Source organism: Olea europaea, chromosome 16 (genome assembly GCF_002742605.1).
Source record: "Olea europaea var. sylvestris chromosome 16, O_europaea_v1, whole genome shotgun sequence".
NCBI classification, from domain to species: domain Eukaryota; kingdom Viridiplantae; phylum Streptophyta; class Magnoliopsida; order Lamiales; family Oleaceae; genus Olea; species Olea europaea.
The window spans coordinates 14,359,572-14,384,462 of NC_036252.1; the positions used below are offsets into that span (position 1 = coordinate 14,359,572).

The following is a 24,891-nucleotide window of genomic DNA, read 5'->3' on the forward strand; positions in this document are numbered from 1 at the left end:
GAATTAATCCACAACGTAAGGGAGTAATTTTTATTATAATAGCCGAGTCTCGGCAATTTGCATCGTTACACTTAGGCATGGGAATGATTTGGATTGGGTTGATTTTGAACTCAATCGGAAGCCGAAACCAACTTGGTCAATTTGGGCAAATTTGAATTCAAAAAGATTCAATCTAGCTGTAGAAATTGAACTGAACCAAATCAAACCAGATTAGCTTGAGTCAATTTGCTTTGGTTAGTAGATTTGAATATTTGTTCGAGTTAAAAAAAAAAATTTTTGCCTACGTACTTTGGTAGAAAAAACATAGACGGTAAACAAATTATTTGAGAAATAATTATATTTATGTTTTTATTATTATTTTTTTGAATTTATAAATATGAATTTTAGAATGGAAAAAAATGTATTAGCGGGTTGAGTGATTAATTGACGGGTTGGTTGCCTAAACCACAATCAATACGCTACTATTTAATTGTTAAAATTAATTGAACCGAATCGGTGTTCTTTTTTCTTTTTCTTTTTATTTTATTTATTATTATTATTATTTTTTTTTTTGGTGATTCAAATCGACCCAAACCAACTTGACTTGATTTGATTTGGTTAATTTTTTTATTTTATCCACCCCTAGATGCAGCTAACGTATGTAACTTTTTTATAAGAATCTATTCACCTAATAGTTTAATCAAATTTAGTGATGTCGATATAGAATGATATGTTCAGGTCAGCTTGTTTAGTTCTTATGAACTTATGAGCTCCTTTATCTGGGTCGTGCAATTTTTCATAATAAGCCCATGTTTGATGGCTATTATTTGGTCAAAACAATGTTTTGAATAGTAATTTTTAAAAGAATGTGTAGTTAAAAAATAGCAAAAAAAAAAAAAAAATTGGGTTTATGCACAAGATGTTTTATTTTGTGAACGTAATTAAAAATAAGTATGTAAAAAAAAAAATTCAAATAATGACGGTCAAACATGGCTAATTAAAAAATTGGACCTTACAATCCCGATTTGAGATTTGCTATTTTGTATTGGGTTGGTCGAGTCTCAAATGAAACATTAATGTATTACAGTCTTGTTATAGTGACAGACTCAATGAAACATTTAAAAATAGAAAAACACATGTCAACACATAATTAAACAATTTGAAAAATAAAAAAAACCCAACATCCAATCAATTGTTGTCACCGCATCCCGTGACCCAAGTGGCATTATTCAATGCGTTAAAAGCCTAGTAATAAATATAAAAACGAGGTTGACTCGCGATGAGCTAAATAAATAATTGACTCAAACGTGTATGCAAGTTCTGGATGTTAAGATCCAAAAAAATATCAATTTGCCATGTTTCACTCTCAAGTAACCGCCATTCATTTTACGTCTCATATTTAATAATTAGAATTTTTTTTTTTAATTTCATTTTCTAATCAAAATATCATAAACTCAACCCTTGTTTGAGCCCCATTATATATTTTTTAATAGTGGTTTGACCCTATTTCAACCAAATATTTTTCGTTAAAATAATATTACACCCAAATATAAAACTTTTCTTTAATTTTTATTCATGTATTTTTCATCAATATACTATTTAAAAATGCTTTTTTTTTTCTTTTTAACAAGAGTAGGGCTCAAACAAGGGCTCATTTTTCTATGTTCTTGAAGCCTTTTCATGTGATAACTGATAATTGTTGCCATCATGAGAATCAAGAATAAAGGGATAAAAACTCGATTGATAAACTAGAATTGAATGGGAAGTAAAAAGTAATATGTGCTTAAAAAATTTACAAACATAAATTAATTTTCATTGTGTAGATGTAAAAACCATATTATTGATCTACATGTCATGGTTTCATCTTTCCTTGATCAAGAAAAATTCAAGAATTTTGCTGGTTGTACAACCTATAAATGTTATATCCTAAATCCAATCGATTTAAGTTGTAAATACTCTTAATATGTTAAATGTATTTATTTTTGGCAAGATCTATTATTCATTTAAATTAATATTCTAATGAAAATTCAAATTTCAATAATTTGTTAATCACAAAAAGTTGTGATTGTGAGATGCAACTTACATATGATTGGATCTTAAATAATTCATGATCGTAAGTAATAACGAGATATGGATAGACTACCACGTGTGGTGTTTCTTACTTGTGAAGTAAGTAATTGATCTCACTAGCTAAAGTGTGGTGACACTTAAATGAACGCGTAGATGTTTTGCTATAGAACAAAACATTGGGAGACTCGTTGAGAGATTCCACATGGATAACTATCTGAGTGTCAGTAGTTAATCTCTAACGCTCAGTAATGGAATTGGTCTTTTGATTTGAGGTCGTCATAGTGCCTTGTATGAGGACAGTTATGTTTTGACGGTATTGGATGTTGCTCTGTCAATGACGGTTAATACGCCATCGTTCGGGTATGTTAATAATCATATAAATGTTGTGAATGATCAAAAGAGAATTCGTCACTCTTAAATAGTAAGATATTATAATCTTTATTTCATTCAATAAAGTCGATAACGAATCATTGGCCAGTGTATACTCAGATTTCGAAAAGGAGTTATATAGACTTAATAGCGAAATGAAAGATATGATTGATGATCGAGATTGACACATTTCCATATCTCGTAATTGATCGGATCATATTGACGAAAGGATTATAGTTTCACGGTAAACGAGTTTGGTTTTGTCATACCACGTGATGTTTCCCGTCACGTGTATTTTTCCGACACATTGCTAGATGTCAATCTGGGACAACTAGTGTGAATTGGTGATAAATTAAAATGGTGTTTTAATTTATTAATTTTGATTAGATCAAAATAATATTTTACGTCGTTAGGCATCATGATTGAGAACCTGACGGGTCGCACACAAAAAGATAATTGAAAGATTGTAATTTGTCAATTAATTAATTTAACAAGCGTCGGATTTTGATAATTGATTTTTTTACCGTTAAAGATAAATTGGATCCTATACGTAAGAGAATAATTCAAAAATGACGAATGAAATAGTGAAATAACGGTAAAAAAATTAATTTTAATTACCTTAAAAGCTCTACCAAACAAGCTCTAATTCACGAACCGGATTTAATTAAATTGATTAATTAAATATTGGACCAGGGGTCAGGCTAAACCCGTTTGGACTTATATAAATACATGACTAGAATTTTTAATTTGTAGTGATTCTCATAATTCTTGCTAGCACAAGAGGAGAAACCCTGGTGGCTATAATCTGTTCTCTGTGTAAATTTCATTGGAAGCTAGACAATTGGACAGTTGTGAGTGGCAGATCAATATTGCTGGAACAACGAAAAAGGAAAGGGGTTTGCAGATCTCAAAAAAGGTGCAACTCTTGTCACAATTCCTATATAAATACAAAAAAATGATTTCTGGTGGGAATTGAAAGTTGTTTTTAATTTCGCTGTGCATGATAAGCTAATTCTCAACACAATCGAAGTTGACAACCTCCTCACAGGAGGGAGTCCGCGATTTTTTTTATTCATTGTGACCTTCCTTTTATGCATGTGGTTGTCAACTCAAGTTGTACATGTAGCATGTTCGAAAATTTATTTTGTCTTATAAAATGAAATGGTGAGGTTTAAGTAACTCATGATTGATTCATTTAGTTGTCAATTGAGTTGACTTAGTAGTTGAGTTTTATTCCGGTTTTAAGTTTTAGTGCTTGTTTAGTAAAGATTTTGGTAATTGATTTTTTTGACCGTTAAAAATAAAATGTGTCCTAATTGTGAGAAAAGAATTAAAAAATGACGACTGAAATAATGAAATAATAATAAAAAAATTAATTTTAATTGACTTTTACGCTATATCAAACAAGCTCTTAAAATATGTAACACAAATAATTCAATATTTTTGTCAAATTGGTAGGGACCACTTCAATATGAACAATGCTTACAAAAACATTTATAGAAGACACGTGACACGTGATTTCATTGGACAATTTGGTGAAAAAAAAAAACCATACAAACAATTTCCCCGTATGAGGAGAATTGTTGTTTCAATATTATAATGTTAAGTTAAAGTTGTGTAGTTTAGAAAGTTGACAATTTCTAAAGAAGATATAAATGGGCATGTGACCAGAGTCGTTAAATAATTGCCTATTAAAGCATATCATCATAGCAAACTAAACAAACTGTTATTACTGTACTCAATTTTATTTACACTTGCTAAAAACTAACTATCAATCTGGGAAAGAACTTAGCAATAAAAAAAAAATAATAATTTATTCATCGGAAAAATATCCTCTAAGTAATAGTAAACAATTTAATACTAACAAAGAAAAATAACGTCCAGATTTATTTGGTATGGAGCAAATCAACATTTTTCTTACTTCCAGCGACAGGGTGGATGTTCGAATCTTGGTGGGAACCTGCTGCCAGATTTATTTGGTATGGAGCAATCATTTTGAAGGAGGATCTCTTGTGCGCAGAAGTGTATAGGCGGTGGGGGAACCTGTGATCCAGTTGAGGCATAATTCGCGATTTATCCCCTACAAGGTTCTAGGGGCGAGGATCTTGGGGGTCCAGAATTTAATTTAGTGTAAGTTGAGATACCTGGATATAAAAAAATAAAAATAAATAAATAACGTCCGGAATGAAATAACATTAAAAATAAATTATTTGTTGGAAATATTATAAACAATGAAACTAAAAATAAAAGGGAAAATTGCAGCAGTGGTCCCTAACATTTTCATTTTTTACAGGTTCACCCTAACATTCATTTTATGCCAGCGAAGGTTCTTGACCTTTCATACATATGCACCAGCGGTTCATCTGGACGGAAACCATCTAAAACACCGTCAATTAATCGAAAAAATTAAGGAATCAATATCCAATAAAATTCTTCAAAATACCGTCTAAAAAAGTATCAATATCTAATAAAGTCGTTACAGTAGCAGATAGTTCAAGGAATTTTCTAGATCAATTGACGGTTTGGACGGTTTCCGTCCAGATGGACCTCAAGTGCAAATTTATGAAAGGTTAGGGAATTTTGTTGGCACAAAACGAAAATTAGGGTAAAGTCTGCAAAAGTCGAAATGGGTTAGAAACCGCTGCTACGATTTTTCCAAAATAAAATGATACCGAGAATGTTAAAAACTACTATATTATTGATCAGTCACTATGATTTTATGTAAAGGGAAAAAGAAAAAGAAGCTTCATTTTATTTTAAAAAAATACAACTGTGAGTCTGATTTAGCACATGATCCGTACATTTGATTGTCAATTGCATAGACGCGTTAATTTTTAGTTTTCTTTTGGCTTTTATATATGTATTGCACAATTGGTTCAATTTTCTATCATTCAGTCTATTTCATTATTATAACGTCAGAATTAAGTTTTTAATTCATTACATTAATAATTTCACCAATGGCATCTACTCAAGTTTATTTCCATTGTTTTTATGACTTTGAATAATAATAAAAAGGATGAAAGAAAATGAGAAAGTTGATAATTTCTAAAGAAAACGAAAGGACAATTAACACTTTTTTTTAATAACGTTGCTTATTAAACTTATATTAATATTTATTAGAATGGACGATGACGAATTTTCGAACAGGTTCACAGGTACAATTAGGGGAGACAATTAGGCTGACGACTCATCTACTTGTGCCGCTCGACTCATCTGAGCTTTGTTCATGTACTGCTCGGACTTGTTTAGGGATGAGCCCTAGCCCGAGCCCGATTGCAAGTCGAATCCATAATAATAATAATAAATAAATAAATAAAAATTTGAGCAGACTGAGCGCTTGGGTTCGAGGACTCGTTAAAAAAATGTGACCAAACGGCCAAATTTCAAAATAATAATAATAATAATAATATATGAGCTCTTGAGCTCATGGACCGTGCCTGCTCAGTTTGACCCGTTGACATTTATCCATATCACAAGGTGAAAGAAAGTAGGAAATTTATGTTACATTTGGTTTATGTTCCAATTTTGAGTTTAGAGTTCATTTTGAGTTTTCAATTTTGATGATCAATTTTGAGATTGCTTTCATTTGTCACTTTAAAAAAAAAAAAAAAAATTGCTTTTCAAAGCAAAAAACTAGAAAAAAAGGTTTGGTTGAATTTTTGAAAATTTGTTTTATTACATTTTATTTTATAAAAATTGATTAAATAATAAAAATAGAATAATTTAATGTTAATATGTTATCAAATAATAATACGTGGTGGTGAATATTACACTATTTTCTCTCACTAAAAAAAGTAAAATAAAAATAAATAATAAATTGAGTTCAAAATATCTGAAATAAAAATAAAAATTAGAGATGTTGAAAGTTTTTTTTTTAATTTTTATATTCCTTTAATTTTTAATTTATTATTATTATTTTTTGTATTTTGTATTTTATGTTATAAGTTTAACCTTATTTTCGAAAATGTATTTTCATAAATATTAGACAAAACTCATTTCCATTATTTTGAAAATTGAATACATCTTTAAAATAGCAAACTAAACTCACCCATAGAATTTGTTATATAAAATAAAACTAAATACTTATCATAATGGGACTTTTACAAATAATAATAACCAATGTCCGGAAATTTATTGAAGCCATCAATGGAGTTATTCAAGTTTATATTGTAGCATAACTTTCCGAAAGAAAATTATGATTTTTGACACACCTCTTTGAATTTAGCTCAAATAATTCATTTGAATATAGAAATTTATGTCCAAAATTCTCTAAAAAGCAGGCCAAATAATTATGACAATTCATAATTGCTTTTATTATTAAATTTAATTTATCATTATTACTAATCGCGGTGAAGACTCAACCCTTGAGCCCCATTTTAAGTGAAAGAATACATTTTTAAATAGCGATTGACGAAAAATGTATAGTTAAAAGTTAATGAAAAGATTTAAATTTGCGCGTAATATTATTTTATTAAAAAATGTGTGATTGAAAATGAGTTTTGAAAAAATAAATTTTTGATTTACACTTTAAACTATGGATTTAAACTTTAATAAATTACACTTTACTATGGATTTAAACTTTAATAAATACTTGTCATCTTGGGACTTGAAAGAAATGACATCATGGCTGTTTTCGATAATAAAATCTTCTGGAAATTCTCAAACTAAAGGTAAGGTCGCGTTTGGTTTGCTAGCATTTAATATCCTCGTACCTCTTTCTATGTTTCCAAACACGTCCTAAAGATTCTACTTGATTGCATCAATCAACGGACGAATTTTGGTATATTCATTCACTTTCAATTGTTACGAAACCATCAGCTAACGCTCCGTTCAGAAAACGGCCGGAAAACAACGTGTTATGGTATATTCCGGCCACGAAAGATCCCTGTTTTAAATTGGAAACCCACATGGAGAAAGAGCCTCTACTCCTTCATGTCAACCCTAGATGGCCGCAACCGCAACCGCAACCGCAACAACCGCCGCTGCCGCCACCAGTCTCACTCTGCCCCTTGCCTGAAGACAATGAAATTACCATTCCAACATTGCCCATCACCCCATCTGCGAAAGAATTCAAAGAAAGGCTCATATTTGGGTCGCCCACTTATGCATCGTCCCCTCTTATAGATTCTTCCTCTTCGAGCCTTCTTGACGCCTTAACCTTAAGCGTCAACTCTCCCAAGCCCTCGAAATCCAGTCTCGATAATGAAAGAATTAATACTGAACCTCATGTGTCGAATCTTGATCAAGAAAATAAACAGTCTTGGTTGATTGATCCCAATTATACAATGTCCAAGAGTAATCTCCATAGGTCCAAGACTGCCCCTGCCATGGCTGCAATCAATGAAATTGACCATTCACATGATTCGGAGAAACCCCAGTCTGGTAGTTCATCAATTGTAAGACAAGGTGTTCTTCTTTTGATCGTTTACTTGTCTCTTGGTGTGGTTATATACTCCTTTAATAGGGATAATTTTAGGGCTACTGAGACACATCCTGTAGTTGATGCTTTGTATTTTTGTATTGTGACTATGTGTACAATTGGATATGGGGATATAACCCCTGATAGTACTGCAACCAAGTTGTTTTCTATTACGTTTGTGCTTGTGGGGTTTGGTTTTATTGATATTTTGCTTACTGGGATGGTTAGTTATATGCTGGATTTGCAAGAAAATTATCTTTTGAGGACAATTAAAGGAGGAGGAGGGCATGATCCTAGGTCTTATATAATTGATGTGAAGAAGGGAAGGATGAGGATTCGAATGAAGGTGGCGTTGGCATTAGGTGTTGTGGTTCTGTGTATTGGAATAGGGGTTAGTGTCATGCATTTTGTTGAAAGGCTGAATTGGCTGGATTCATTCTATTTGTCCGTTATGTCGGTTACTACTGTTGGATATGGCGACAGGGCATTTACGTCTTTGGCTGGTCGGATTTTTGCATCAATTTGGTTGCTTGTTTCAACACTGGCTGTTGCTAGAGCATTTCTTTATTTGGCCGAGCTTAGAGTTGACAAGCGGCATAGGAAAATGGCTAAGTGGGTGCTTGGCCAGGGCATGACCGTCTCACAATTTCTTGCTGCCGACATTGATAACAATGGTTTTGTGAGGTAAGCACTTTTCCTTTGCTGTTCTGATTGTGATTAAGTTTTGCAACAGAAAATTTTACTTTTTGGCATAGGCTATAGCCTGGGAGTTTGTACTTCAAATTGCATTTGGTACTATTTAAATTTCAAGAATCCAGTTGGATAGTTTACCACAAAAGTTTAGCAGCAAGTAGGTGTATCCAACCTCCAAAAGTGTCTATATAAGTTACTTGTAGACAAGCTAAAAATAAAAAATCTTGAGTGTAAAACTTAACTATGAAATGGATTTCACACATAAGATTTATTTCCGGAGGCCATATAGAAGTACAAGTTGCAGATATATCTTGTGGTGTAAGTTCTTCGAGCCTTTGTGATAAATAAATGTCGTAAAAATATGATGATTTCTCATATCAGTGGCACGGCAAAAACATCATGGAAAGCATTATGCGAGCAATGTATGTTCCTTTAACTTCTCATTACTAGACATAACTTCTTAAGTATGGACCTAAATGTCCTAGACATTCAGTTTTGGGTGGTTGAAGTCCCTGAGAAATGAGAAAAGAATTAGAGATCATGGTTAAAATGGTGTAGTAATGTATAATTAAATAAGAGAATATTGGGAACTTGATTTTCTTCTCCAATCCCTTCTCTCTGCCAATTCGACTTTAATAATTGATGTTGCAATAGATAATGACTGCATATTGTGTAAGCTGTTAACATATATTTTATTTTTGTTAAGCAATGACAGTTCTTATTTGTCATCATTGACATTATTCCTGCACGTTCTCTCTAGTCCTTGTACTTTTAAGGATTATAACTCTTCACAAAGTTGAAAAGATTTTCTGCATTTTTAAGCCTAGAAAATGCATGTACATACAAATATATTACCTCACCGATTTTTGATGTCATATTGATCAAATTGCCCTTGCTCAAAACATCATAGTTCTTTGTGTTTTTTGAGTACTATAGCTCAACCATTAGTATTTTTTTTCCCTTGTCCGGTGCTTGTCGTATTTTTCTGCATGTAGTTTCAGAATTTTGTTATTGCCCTTGTATCAGACACAATAAGTGCTCCGCTCAAGACTATTTATTTGTCTCCCTTGATAGATGGATTCAACACCTTAAAGTTTAACCGTTAAGAAAACTAAAATTACTAATAAAGTATCGTATCTCGTTTATCATATCATTTTTCAGCTATTACATATATTCCTTCTTGTAAAAGCTTTTCTTTCCCTTTTTTTCTTGATGTCAAATATATCCCGAACATCCATAGTATGTTAATATTAGCTCAGTGATTTTGTGACCAGCATTCATGTTTATGCAGTCAACACATGAAAAAATACTTGACATTTTATATGTGAGACACTTAGATCATCACTTGTGTTTATCTCCTCGTTCACTTTACATTTTGAGACTAAAAATACATATTTGTTGCCGAAGAGTTTATAAAGTAATTTATATTAATATATCAAGTCATCCATGAATTTTTATCCATAACTATTTTCTCTTGTGTGGCCGTACGGCAGCAAGTCGGAATATGTTATATACAAGCTGAAGGAGATGGACATGGTTTCAGAGAAAGACATCTTGCAAATTTCTCAACAGTTTGACCGTCTAGACACAGGCAACTGTGGGAAGATTACACTCGTCGATCTTATTGAAGGTCATCAGTCTTCGCTGCTTTAAATGCTACATATATTTACTACAAATCTATGTTTCGATTAAGCAAGGAGGCGTTGCTGCATCTACAGAAAGGGTTCTTGCATGAGAAAAACTCGTGACTCGTTATCCGGTCCCTATACGCCTAGATCGAAGGCCTGCCCTATCTGAGTTTTAAACCTTAGATGCTATATGGTTGATCGATGACAAATTTGTAATGGCATGGTTGCTTCATCGGACAACTCAATTTTATGTTCTTTGATGTATGCACTTGTTCTCTTTTTTAGTATCGTGAAAATATTTATTTTTATAGTTCGCTCTCAAGGCATCTAGATCCTTTCGTGATACCACCAACGGCCTCCAATCCTGTGAATTGCTCATTGTAGATTGATTTACTCTGTGCAAAATACTTACTTTTCTTGTGTAAAATATAAGTAGTGTCGAAGCACTATTAGACTTTGCCTTTTTGCCCATCAATTGGTACCAGGATTTAATTTAAGTTTCTCATAGCACATAAATTTTGGGTTCGAATCTTGACAAACGTATAGAAAGTCGTGAGGGGTAAGATAACTCAAGGTCTACCAAAGTGAATAACACGTAAGAGAACGGTTCAGCATGAGGCTCGAATCATTTTGTGAAAACATGTTGTGGTATAATCTTTTACTCGTAGCACTAGATGGATCGAAATACATATGTAGCACTTCTATATAGACTTTCAGTTTTAACACGACCTTTTTTGTGAAGGGCGAGTGCTTTGAAATGGAGATGTGGTCACGTATCTCTCTTTATGGATATATAGTATATTTTTATTTATTATTATTATTATTATTATTCATTAATTCATTAATTAATTAATTTTTTAATACCTAGCGTTACTTGAAGGTTTCTCGGCCCTTATCGTAAATTTAGATCTTTACTTAAGATTTACAAATAATTTTTTATTCAAAAACTATTTATTCAAATTTCACAAAGTAATGTTAAATGGATACAAAAGAAATGCTAAAAACTCGTTATAATCAGTTATAGTTATTAACCAGTTCTTGTTACATTTTACATATAATTTTGCACATTTCCCCCGTTTGGCTCCCATTCTCTTTCTTATTCTTTTTGTCTCTCTTATTTTTTTAACCACACAATCTTTCATAAAATAATATTAAAAACAAACTAAAAACTTTTCATTTTTTTTCAACCACACATTTTTAAAAAAATATTATTCTAATCATTAAAATTTGGAAAGAAGGAATTGTGTAGTTAAAAATAAGAGAGAGAAAAAGAATGAGAACGGTGGTTAATTGCCATCAATTAACAAACAATTTTTAGCTCAACTCAATTTGTTTTAGTATCCGTAGCTTTCTCAGAAAGTTTTCCCACAAAAAACATAAGGAAAAAAAAAATAGAAATCACGTCAGACGATTAAAATTGCCAAATATTCAAGAATAATATAATCCTAATAATTGATACCTTAATAAAAATAATATCAAATCCTGGTCTAATCATGTTTGGTAGAGATTTTAATTCAATTAATATTAATTTTTTGACTGTTATTTCATTATTTCAGCTGTCATTTTTGAATTATTCTCTTATAGTTAGGACCCACTTTATCTCTAACGGTAAAAAAATTAATTAAAAAATCCCAACCAAACAAACATGCAAGTATAAATATATACAAATTTCTCTCTTCTAGAGCAATGTCAATTATTCAAGCGTGCCATGATAAGATGCTAAATCAGTGTAAAGTAGTAGTATAATAGACCAAGTCTTGAAGTTTTGATTAGAGATAGGACTTCCATCAAAAGAGACATAATTATGGTCAAAATTTTGGATTTCCAAGCTTGGAAAGGTAAGTTGGTGCATATCTTCTTCAATAATCGCTTTAGCCCCGTTTGGCCCCCATGTTCTGGAAATGAAAATGGGTGAAATAGTATTTTTTTGAAAAATGAGTAGTTGAAAAAGAAGAAAATTTTTCGATTTACGTGTAATATTATTTCATGGAAGATTGTGTAGTAAAAAATATGAAAGAGAAAAATAAAATTTAATGAAATAAGATTCGAACGGGGCTTAGTGCTAGATGTGGTCTAGTAAGTGAAAGGCCAAAAATGTCGAGACTCGAATTAAGCTCATTAGTTCGGGAAGACTTTGCTCTTAAAATTTAAATTGAAAGTGAGTAAACCAGTTTAGATACCTTTTAATAATCAAGTCATCAGCTAGGATTCGCTCATGTACCACACACTTGAAAGCATAAAATTTAAGTCACTATTTGATTTAGTCAAAAAAGTTGATAAAAATTTAATTCAATGTTAATAAATAATTTAAATACACATTTTATGAACTTACAATTTTTTTATAACTACGCACTTCATTGACTTTTATTAAAATCTACTAAAAATCTGATTTTTAAAATCAAACAAAGATTAAGGCCCTGTTCTCTTTAATGTTTTCGGGCCGTTTTCTGTTTTCGATTTTTCAAAACGGTGAAAACGTGTTCTCTTTCCCGTTTTCGAAAACGAAAAAAAAATTTGTGAAGAAAACACAAAACGACTTTTTTGTCGTTTTGGGCATTTTCAGTGTAAAATTTGAAAAAATTGAAAACACGGGAAACACCATCTATTTTTTTATTTTTTTTATTATTACTTTTTTTTTTGAGGAGGTGGTGTGGCGATTCTCAAAATTTTAAAAAAAAATAAAAATAAAGTTTTTTTTTTTGAGGTGGTGTTGTGGTGATTCTCAAAATAAAAAAAAAAAAAATTCATTTTTTTTTTTGTTTTGAGAAACTAACAAAAAGAACGCATTTTCAACAATTTCAAAACAAACACTCAAAACACAAAACTCAAACACAAAGAGAACACCCCCTAAGCTTTCCATTATTTCCAAAATACATATTTCTCTCTCTTCTCAAACCTCACAATTTTTAATAAACTATATTATATATAAACCTGAAACTTTTCCTGATTTTTTAACAACACATTTTGTATCAATTTATTATTCCAAAATGCATTCTTAGCCTAAAAATGGGACTCAAACATGATCTAAATATATTTTAAAAAATAGGAAAAAAAAACAGTGTAGGACCTCTTTTCCCATCATTTTCTTATAGGCTCTTTCGATCACTCTCCTGTTTCCAACCATAATAGTCTTTGAATGAGCTTGATGGTTGAACAAACACGGTACATGGAAAAGAAGATAAAGATACTTGTAAATAATTTATCATACATAAGGGTATCCATCCTTTACATGGCGTGGGTCCACTCGAATATTTTATTCGAGCGGGCACCACCCTTGTAAGAGGGTGAACACCCCTACGTACCTAAAATTATGTACTAGTATTTCCTGAAAAAGAAATACATTTGAAAAACAAGGCTCTCTTCGATTCAATTAAAAATCTGATTTTAAATAGATTTTAATAAAAATAAATAAAATGTTTGGTTGAAAAATTTGTGAATCATGTGCAATATTTAGTTACAAATACTTGTTGACTACATTTAGATTTTTATTAATTTTTTAACTAAATTAAAAAGAGGATGACCATGTCAATTGCTCTAATTATTATTATTATTATTATTATTATTATTATTATTATTATTATTATTATTATTATTATTTTCGTTAAAACCTTCGTTAAACATTGCAAAAAAAACATAGATTCGATGTATGCGAATTTGTTATTTTTATTCTTTACAAATTTAAAATCTATTAAACGAGCCATTTTGATGTATAGCAACATCTTATGATTACTACTACATTTCAATCAATAATTTAGAGAAAAATTGCACTATTAATGTCCAATTTATTTTTCTAGTAGCAAGTTGATATTAAACCAATAGACCTCTATGGTCTCCAATCTTTCAATGCCATCGCATGACGCCATTTAATCTTCTCTAAAATTATTGTGTTACTTTCATGAAAACATGTTTGTATCTTCAAATATCTTGGCGTGAATCTAAGATGGAAAACAAATTGGAGTTCTTTGAGTAAGATGTATAGAGATACTATGTGACAATTTAACGATGTTTTGAGAGTTAAGTCATCCAATTGGTCTATCTATTTTTAACGGGACAGTCTATGTGGCTTGACGATATGCTGACGTGACTTAGTGTTAGCTTGGTTTTCAATTTGGAGTTTCAATTTTGAATTATGCTCACGTGTTCTAATTTTATTGGTAGCCTAACAAAATTGATAAATCAAGGATAAAGTGTTCTACAATCTTGAGAGAGATATAGACTGAAGTTCAATTAAATTAGGAATAACAAAGTCCAAATCTACTTTAAGGAAGAGTAAAATTCAAGCATGACCTTGACTAATATTACAATTATATGAGATCTTGAAATCAATTTATTCATTTTAAAATTAAACCTCAATGACCAAACTTGCTATCAAGATAATATTTCGAATACTGACAGTATAATCTTTTGATCAATAATTTATAATCATATCAAATCATCTTATCGTGAGCTCGCCTTTATCTTTTTAGCGAATTTTGCGGAGATTCACTCTATGTAAAAGATTAAAAAAATATCAAGTCCTTGTTTGATTTTAATTTTTTCCAAATTATTTTTTCTCAAACTCATGTTTAGCACATATTATTTCAATAAAGTAATTTTACACATGAAGCTATAACTGTTTCCTATTATTAATCACAATATATATATAAAGCAAACCATGACTAAATAGAAAACTACTGCAGGTCAAAGCAACTCATAATATAGAATCTAAGAAGAAAAGCCTTTTCACATTGCAAGCTCAAATTCGGCTTCCAACTAGGCTAGAAAAGGGATAATCTGCATAATTAATTATCTACTTTTGATGAGCTATATCCAATTATAATTTAAATTATTGACCAATTCTAAAAATTGATCAAAGTGGAGTAGATACACTCATAATGATTAAGTGGTTGACTTTAGGTTCAATTAAAAAGTATTTTCTCTATAATTACTAAAATTTTGAAAATTTTATCATCTAAATTAATTATTATATTTTATACTACCATCATGGTTATTTTTAGGGTGATAATTAATTATTTTAAGTAGTTTCTCTTTTATTATTATTTTATTTCACCAATCTAAAATTAATTTGTATGTAACAAATTAGTAGATAGATTATAAGTGATCAATCCATTAGTTAACTCCGACACTATCTTAAACGCGTGTTGTTTTATGTCTCTATTCTATCAAACTACGTCAAGAAATCTCTAACATATTAAAATATTGACGAAATTTTGTCATCAATCTTATACAATTGCAAATTATATATCTTTAGCAACCAGAGGTCTTCACAGTTTTTGAAAAGTCAAAAATTGTTTCTAAATTTAAAATGATGCTTATGAACATGTTTAAATAATTTTCTGGAGATACTTTGTTTAATTGAAAATGTGTTTAGAGAAAGTTGATCATTCTAAAAGAAATAAAAGTCAAAGTAGAGGCAAAATCAAAAGTTCAGTTAAAAACATAATAGGAACCAATGTCACATATTAACGAAGACTCTACCCACTTGATTAAATTAAGAATATTGAAGATACTGATCAAGAAATAGAATTTCAATTATTTGGTGGAATTATTGTGATTTTCATTGATATTCATCAGATAAGAATCTTCATAATCTGGGCTTCAAATCCTTTTTCCTCATTTCAAATTCGAATGATTTTATGAGATTACGTCGATACTTCCACATATTATGGTTAACGTAGGAGACATTTCTATTTGTTATTTGCAGTCACTCACTTCGCAGTCGCTCTACGTGGCATGCATGTGACAGTTAGTGATTTAATATATAAGTTAAAAAAAATTTACCACATTAATATATCATATCATAAAACCGCCATGTAGAATGTCACATATGACGACTACTGCAGTGAACGATTGTGAATAGCATTACTCTTAAATTAATGAACAACCATGTGAAAAACATAGTTCACATTAGGACCCAATTTCTTAGGCCAAAAAAATAAAAATAAATGAATAAATAATGTTCACATGAGGAGGCAGTAAATAATCTTCCAAAAAAATAAACGATCAAACTGGTTTTGTCTGGCTTTATGAAATGTCTTGAGTAATGCGAAGAACATTGATCATCTTACTATTTGCATCTCCTTATAAACGTTATATTGTTCAACATATGCAACTATCAAAGCAATTTTCTAATTAAATTTGAAGTCAAGTTCACAAGCATCTTTTTGTCGTCTTATTCGGTTCATTAAAATAACTTTTTTTAAGTAATTTAATTTTCTAAACGATTACAAAAAAAAATATTTTGGATCTACTACTCTTTTTCCTAACACATTCTATAGTATAAACACGAGAAAATGTCTTTAACTTTGCCAAAACGTTTCTCAACTCATTAAGGGACAATATATTATCACTTATACCTAACCAGGGGCGGACCCACTAAAGGACGAGTGGGGTCGACCCCCCCCCCCACTGAATTTTAAAAAATCTTCAATTGGACCTTGTTAAATTTAAATTTTCAATTTTATTTTTATTTCTTTCACAATTTCATTTTCTATCTCACCTCCACTGAATTATAATTCTAGGTCCGTCCCTGTACCTAACTATATTAGGAGTCGCCTGCCTCATTTAATCCCACAACTTGGAGAGTGGGTAGAAGAAATAATAAAAATATTCTATTATTTCTATCAACATTACAAGTTCGAAGTTACTATTAAAAAACGCGTGCTACTAATAGTTTTTGAGTAATGTTATTTATTACTACTGATACTAATTATCAATCTGTATGACACACGAGTGTTATTAATTGATCAATCAACTTAAAAGTATGAAAAATAATTTACATTTAAGATGTCTTATCACTTGCATTCGCACTAACGATGTTACATAACATTATTTATAGTATTCACACATGAATTAAATTTACGAGGCCTACCATTATTTTTCAAATGTCAAATTCACACATAAAATCATAAAAGCCAAGACCACAACAATAAATTGACAAAGCAACTCATTCAAAATCTGAACGTTTTAAATATGAATTATTTATATTTTCGTTTTTGACACATATTTTGTCAAGTATAGACAAGATAATTGTCAGCTACAATAATATCATAGGAATTTACATTAGTCTACACCTTTTATAGTCAAAATTTTATATAGATTCTAACAATTCAAAAGGCGCGTTATACATAAATAATTATAATTATTTAATAATAATTATTTTTTTTCCAATAGATTAGAATTTTTTTACTTAGAAAATACATCTTTGTATATTATTAGAGAATATTCAAAGAGTTAAGATTTTGTTCATAATGTTGACTTATATACTCTAACAGAATAACATGTCCTTTATTTCTCTATCGAATGACACCAATTATATATTTTAAATGTAATTTTCAACATTTTTGTAAATATGTTCGTGTTAGAGTTATTCTTTTATCGTTCGAAGCATCGTATAATTAAAGTTTAAAGTCTAAATAATTGTTATTTTACCCTGTTTGGCCCCTTTAAAATTCTTCAATTTAATTTAATTTTCTCTCTCTCTCTTACTCTCAACCACACAATTTTTAATAAAATAATATTATACTCAAATCGAAAACTTTTCAACTACACAATCTTAAAAAAAAAAATATATATATATTATTCCCCCATTATAAATTTAAATAATGGGGGCCAAACGGAGTAGCTTTTCTTATCGTGTTTTCTAGTGGGAAATATATTATTTTATTGAAAATATTACCAATATTATAGGAATTGACTGGCCTACTCAATTAAAAAAGAAAGAAAGAAACGGATCAGTTATATGGCTAAAATCAAAATTTGAAAAAATAAAACAGTAAAAAAATCCTTAACTAAAGAATTGATATGTTCGCTCAAAATTGATTTTTTTTAATTTCTCATTGACTTTTTTACTCTTTTTCTCGACTCAATATCGAGTCTTAGTCCCTGTTTAGTAAATATTAAAAATTAAAGTCAACAATTAATTTTAATCACATGCTTCCTGACATTCATAATTTTTAAACACACATTTCATTTACTTTTGTCGAAATCTAGGCCCCATTTGGTAGGGATTTTTTGCCCCAAAAAATTGATTTTTTTGACCGTTATTTTACTATTCAAGCCGTAATTTTTGATTTCTTCTCTCACATGTGGACCCCACTTTTCTTCTAACGGTCAAAAAATCAATTCTCAAAATTCCTATCAAATGGGCCCCTAATCTTTATACAAATATGGACTTAGCCCTTGTTTGGGCTCCATTTTAATTGAATGAATTTTTCTTTTTCTTCATTTTCAATCACACGTTTTTCAAAATAATAATATTACACATAAAATTAAAATTTTTCCTTATTTTTTAACCACATATTTTAAAGAAAGTTACTATTTTAAAATATATTTTTCAAAAATTTCATTAAAATGGGCTTAATATCCTTCACTTTATTTTCATTATTTATTTTTCTTCAAGCGAATTTCGTAGCAAAACAAAAGAACTTTGTTAGGTGAAAATTTGCATTTGGCGGAGATAAGAGTAATGAGTTTAGCGCCTAACAGGCAGATTGCGAACCAGACAGCATCTCCCACGTGCCAAATCATGTGTCCGCTACGGTCAAATGCCGGTGCGAGTCCGGGACACGTATTGAGCCAAGTCCATCCTGATTAGCCGAGTTATAAAGATTGACCGTCCAAATAAAGACCTCGTGATTCGACTGTTAACATCATACGTAAATAGTTGACCAATTGCCAATCCCAACAAGCAACCATTTTAATTCCTAAACCTAATTAAGGTTTCATCTTTAACTTAATCACGCCATCTTCGTAGGATGGTACTTCCAATAATTTAATGATAATTTGTAGTATAAACAGATGTGGTATTGATTATTGACTCTGACTCAACAGTATGAAAAGATTTTAGCTTATTTATCATTTTTTAGTATTGAAAAAATGGGTAATGCTACGCTTATATCAAGATATTCATAACGGTGTTCACCTCCTTACATGGAGGGAGATCCACTTCGAATAAAATATAATTTATTCGAAGTGGGTCCCTCTTCTTATGAGGGGAATGAATACCTATAGATACTACATTATGTACAAACAACATATTCTTGGAAAAATATACACCTTATCAAATAGCTATAAGACCACGACTTAAGTGACATATATGTTATTTATCAATTTCTCAAGGATATATTTTGGTTTAGAATAAACCATCAGGACTCTGATTGGTCCCATTTTTTGGAGTATAAATTTTATAATAGTATTTTTTTTTAGAATGTGTGATTAAAATGTAAGAATTTTTTTTTTAATTTAAGTGCAAATTATTTTATTGGAATAAAATATGCAGGTCAAAAATGAATTTGAGGGCGATTGAATTAAATATTTAGAGGAGTCATAGACCAACAATAGAATCCTATCAACAAGTGGAATGCATAGCTCCTATCAACAAGTGGAATGCATCAGCTATGCATTCCGAGGTTGAGTACTCATGGTGCGAGAAGGACTATCACAAGAAAAACTTCAATCAAGATGGCCATATACTAACACATGATAAAGACCGTCCACTCAATTCATGACATATAGGACCTTGAATCACTAAACTCACAATACCTCGAACATCAGTGTGTAAGAGAGAATAACATGATGGGTGAGCGGACCCATTAGAAATCCTACGCGTATTGTTTTTTTCATGATTCGAGACTTGGTATGTCATGATTTGGGTGAACGATCCTATTACATGTAAACGTACGACTACCCCACTGAAGTATTTCTAGACAATTACATAAACTCGGAAAGTGTATTAATAGTAAGGGTATACATCACAAATTGACATTGGAAAAATTAATAAAAGTTGTTGGTTTTATAAAATTAAAATCTAAAGAGTTGAAAAGTTGATAAAACTTTCATAAATTAGGAGTAAATATATGCTAACTACATGTAATACTTAATTGTTAAGAGCATATAATTAGTACTAAGAGGTTGTTTAAAAAAGGTTTAACTATGACCAATGACACCAGTCCCGATTGATGAACTTAGCATTGTCAAACCTTCTTTACAAAGTGGGGTCGGTAGTTGCATTTCAAAGTTGATAATTTCTCCCTTTGTAGTTCGCAGTCTCCCTCCAAGAAAATAAATATATAAATAAAATCACCAGCTTCTTGTCAAAAGCTTAAATAAAGATACCTCAACAAACAAATCTCTTTGTGTCAATCAAACTTTTTATTCTTATTCCTACTCTTTCTTCTTTAATTATGTCTGAAGAATTCAAAGATCTTTACTACCACCAACCATTTCACGACGATGATCGGAACGGTGAGAATTCTTCTACATATACTCAGAATCTGCAAATGTTTGATCCTTCTTCATATATGAGCTTTGGGGAGTTTTTCCATGGATCCAATAGCCATGACACACTTACAAGAGCCTTTGGTTTGACCCCGTCAACCTCTGAGGTACCAGCAGGGGTGGATGGTGGAGGCGGAGGTGGAGATCTTGTGGGTGGTAGTGAAACTCCGGCTACACCTAATTCTTCGATCTCGTCATCCTCAACCGAGGCGGCTGGTGATGAAGATTCAAACAAGAGCAAGAAAGAGAAGGAGAGTGTCGAAGGAGAAAACAGCTCTAAGAAAGAGTAAGTTTAGTAACAAGATTTTATTTTATTTTTCTCTTTTTAATCCCTATAGGATCGAGGTGAAGGCCTAAAAACCTCGTCCAAACTCACTTGGGTTGATTTAATTCAATTTAAAAAATGAAAAAATTATGAAGTTTGTTGTTTATTTCTCATGGAACTCAACTTGATGATGTTAAATTTAGGGCTAAAGCAAAGAAGAAAGGAGAGAAGAAGAAACAACGGGAGCCTCGATTTGCTTTCAAGACAAAGAGTGAGGTTGATCAATTAGAAGATGGATATAGATGGAGAAAATATGGGCAAAAAGCTGTGAAGAACAGTCCTTATCCAAGGTGTGATTCCATTAATCCATATTAAATTGAAAACTCTTTAATTTGATCCTAAATTATGCTAAGTAATAGTCAAATTTCGACACATACTAATTCTCACTAATTAAATATTTATCAAATCTTGAATCCCGTACATGAGTGCAACTTAAGAAAAATATTCGAAGTCACTTGCGCGTAACATGACAAGGCTATAAATATTTTCTTACTCTTGCAGTGTTTCAAAATTCGAGTTGAACGAATTTGGAAAGGAGGTTTTTGAATTTAGTCTTAAAGGGTTCTCCACAATATTCACATTTACAAATTATGTGTTGGAAGCCCTTCAAAAGAATGCATGTAATATCACCTCTTACTTGAAAGTTACAAGTGAATTACCCAGAATACTGCAGTAGTCGTTCTATATGACGGCTCAAGTAACAAGTTTCTACGAATAACATACTCCCCGAAATATGCCCTGCATTTGGATCTTTCATATGATAAAATAAATGTGAGGTTCAAACTTTTTAACTCCATTAATGCAGAAGCTACTATAGATGCACAACTCAAAAATGCCTGGTGAAGAAGCGCGTAGAGAGATCATATCAAGATCCTTCAATCGTTATCACTACATACGAAGGTCAACACAACCACCTCGTACCAACAACTCTCAGAGGAAACGTTGCAGGAATGTTTCCTTCTTCTATGCTAACACCACCAATGCCACTTCAAGGGACAAGTTTTCCTGCAAACTTGTTACAGCTTCATCAAATGACCAACGATCATCTCTACAATTATGGCAGTGTAAATAATGTCTATGGTCAGCAAAATTTAACTACACTGGAGCAGCCTCAAACTCAATTTCCTGAATATGGGCTTTTGCAAGATATGATTCCCTCTTTTTTCCCTAAACAGGAACCTTGAGATAAAATTTCAGGATTCTAACGCGGTCTCGAAGAATTATCCACACATTTCGTAGGTATTTAAGCGTATATGTCTTTTGTTCTTTGTTTTAGTCTTTATATTGTTACTGAATGGGTGCTGATTTGCTTTCTTTTTGTGAGATATATAGCTATATAGCAGTATCTCATTCTTCAACTCTCCTGTAACATTTATGTTGTAGTACTATTAATTTATGCTTTTATTTTCATAGTTTCTTTAGTCTGATTTTGAGCTAGGTCGAATGAACCCTAATTATAATGTATGGTTAAACATCAGGGTTTTTGCGACAAAGTTTTTAATAAAAGTTTTAAAGATTTTGATAAAATTCGATGAAATATTTTAGTTGAAAAATTGTGAATTCTATAAAATATGTGATTAAAATTGAAGTTCCGACTGCTTGAAAATTGATAGAAATTTATAAAACAAGCACTAAGAAGTATGAACTGCTTGACGATTCAAACATTTAGATGAGATGCGCAGACTTATAAGTAATTAATTTCACATGACAATACAACTTTTAATCAAGAGAAAATGATTTTTTGAGCAGTATGGAGCATGAAATTTTCTTAGCCGTCGATAAAATTGATGAAAATTAGTCAAAAGAAAAGTACTCATGATAGAAAGGAAGCAAAGTCAGCTTTTTTTTACGTTGAATTGTTCAAAGATCTATAAATACGTGAAGCACATGCCTGCATGTTTTGCATGCGGTTAGAAACACGACACAACACAATACAATACGTGAAAATGTTATTTTCGAAAAGACTGCAATACATTATTATTTTTAGTTGAATTTCACAATTACGAATATTTTGGTCAAAAGTTGCATAAGAGTTTTCGTAAAATTTATTAAATTCATAAGAAAACAAAAGAAATAAGTTTTTTTTTGGAGCTATGAAAATGTTTTTAAGAATTTACGACGAGTTTGGATTTTGAAATTGCATTTAAGTTTTGAGTAATCTTATTCATTACTATCGATATCAAGCATCAGTCTGATTAACGTTAAATAACACTATTTTTTAAGTTTTCAAGTATAGACCCACTTTGGAAATACAACCATGTTACACGAATATTGGATTTGACATCGGGGATGACCGCATACACACACATGAGGGTTGGGCGTTATTTTATTCGCGTGGGACCCATGTGTCAATGTGAGTGCGTAGTCATCGATGCATATCATTTGGTTTTATTCGTGGAAATAATCCATGGACTGGTTTGTCTCCTACGCCGGAGTACCTGGGTTGACCAGCTGTTAGAGTCAACGAAATTGTCTAGAATTGGAACCTTGTTAAAATTCTACAGATACTGATGATGTTCTACGTAGTCAACCAACAACTTGAAGGCAAATTATTGTAAATTATAAAGATCCATACAAATTAACGGTCACTACATGACAGCTAACGTACACGGTACATATTGGCAAATATTAAAGAATTAGCATTAATTAGTTGTAGTTATTTAATTATTTTGATTGAAATATATGAATGGTGTTCGTTTCATCATACGAGACTCTTATTATTGATCACTAACAGACAATTATGAAACAACTGAAAGTCATCGAAATGTCTACACTTTACATCACTTGCTCAACTGGCCTAATCGAGACTATCAAAGAGTTGAGCTGAAGTGATGCCATCAACTAAACCAAAGCAATATGTAAAGTCTGAACCTACATGGTCGAGCACAATTTATTGGAAAATTTTCAAAATACGTACTCCATCGATAGGGACATGACAAAATCACAAGGTCAAGTCTTAAACTTTGCTTCTGCTCACACATAAAAAAGATATTTTTATATTTTTAATATTATTTTAATTTACCCTTGTTGAATCCCAATTTTCTAAATGTCATTTTTCCTTAAATTCATTTTCAATTATACATTCACTATTTAAAATAATTTTGCACGTAAAATTAAAATTTTTCCGTGCTTTTCAATACTTGTATTTTTTTAATTTTGTTAAAGTATGCAAAATAAATTTTGATATTATTTATTATTTTGAAGGTTAATGTTAGTTCTTATTATTTCAAATTTTGTCATTAGCTTTATATCATCATGCATTCTTAAATAAGAATAATATATGTGTGACATTTTTGACAATTGTTCATCTCAGTTAGTACTTGTTAGGTAGGGATTTTGTTAATTGGTTTTTTGACTGTTAGAGATAAAAGTGGATTCTACCTATGAGAGAAGAATTCAAAAATGATGGCTATAATAATAAAATAACGATAAAAAAATTGATGCTAATTGGATTAAAATCTTTACCAAACATGCTCTTATGCTAAGAAGCTTAGTAAAAGAGAAGACAAATTTAAATATTACTAATAAAAATACGTAATTTTATTTTAAACTTGCGAATGGAAACACAAGTTAGTAATGTAAGCAAGAGACTCTACAAAATAAATTTGTAGAAAGATACATGAAAGACGAAGCAATTTTTTTATGTAACTCTTACACGGAAAGTCTTCCGCCTCCACCCAAAAAACGAAACTCTACCCTTTCCAACCAAGGAACGAGCACGACAATGCAATTTGAATCGAAATCGAAAAGAATGTGCAAAATAATTTCTTTTTTGGATGAAATTTTTAAAAATAATTATGTATATAAAAATATAAAATGTTGATTCAATATGTAGGATGTGATGTATTGTTCTTAAATAGAGATATTTAGTATTTATAACTATTTATTTATTTTTTTAATAAAATGTGTCCTTCATATCATTCAACAAAAGTAGTACATAAAATATAAGTTTGTAAAGTTTGAATAATTAATATAACCAATTAGAAAATATTCAAATGAAATAATTCGCCACACTTTAAAAATAATGTGAACTAAAATTAAACGACTAGCTGCAAAACAAGCATATTAAGAAAATGCAAATAAAATTAATACTAAAATCAAAGGTTTTACCTTGACACAAAGAGGGAAAT

The 24,891-nt window shown here is 30.7% G+C and overlaps 2 protein-coding genes across 2 annotated transcripts; both read left to right on the forward strand.

The window, feature by feature from the left end:
* The first annotated feature begins 7,150 nt into the window (after positions 1-7,150).
* On the forward strand, positions 7,151-10,506 carry LOC111412213 (two-pore potassium channel 3-like). Its single transcript, XM_023043041.1, has 2 exons — positions 7,151-8,521; positions 10,024-10,506. Exons 1-2 carry the CDS (start codon positions 7,326-7,328, stop codon positions 10,181-10,183), a joined length of 1,356 nt encoding a protein of 451 aa, XP_022898809.1. The 5' UTR covers positions 7,151-7,325; the 3' UTR covers positions 10,184-10,506.
* A 9,749-nt stretch (positions 10,507-20,255) lies between these two features.
* LOC111412214 (probable WRKY transcription factor 28) lies at positions 20,256-22,176 on the forward strand. The gene is made up of 3 exons (XM_023043042.1): positions 20,256-20,722; positions 20,905-21,051; positions 21,567-22,176. Exons 1-3 carry the CDS (start codon positions 20,343-20,345, stop codon positions 21,943-21,945), a joined length of 906 nt encoding a protein of 301 aa, XP_022898810.1. The 5' UTR covers positions 20,256-20,342; the 3' UTR covers positions 21,946-22,176.
* Positions 22,177-24,891: the final 2,715 nt, after the last annotated feature.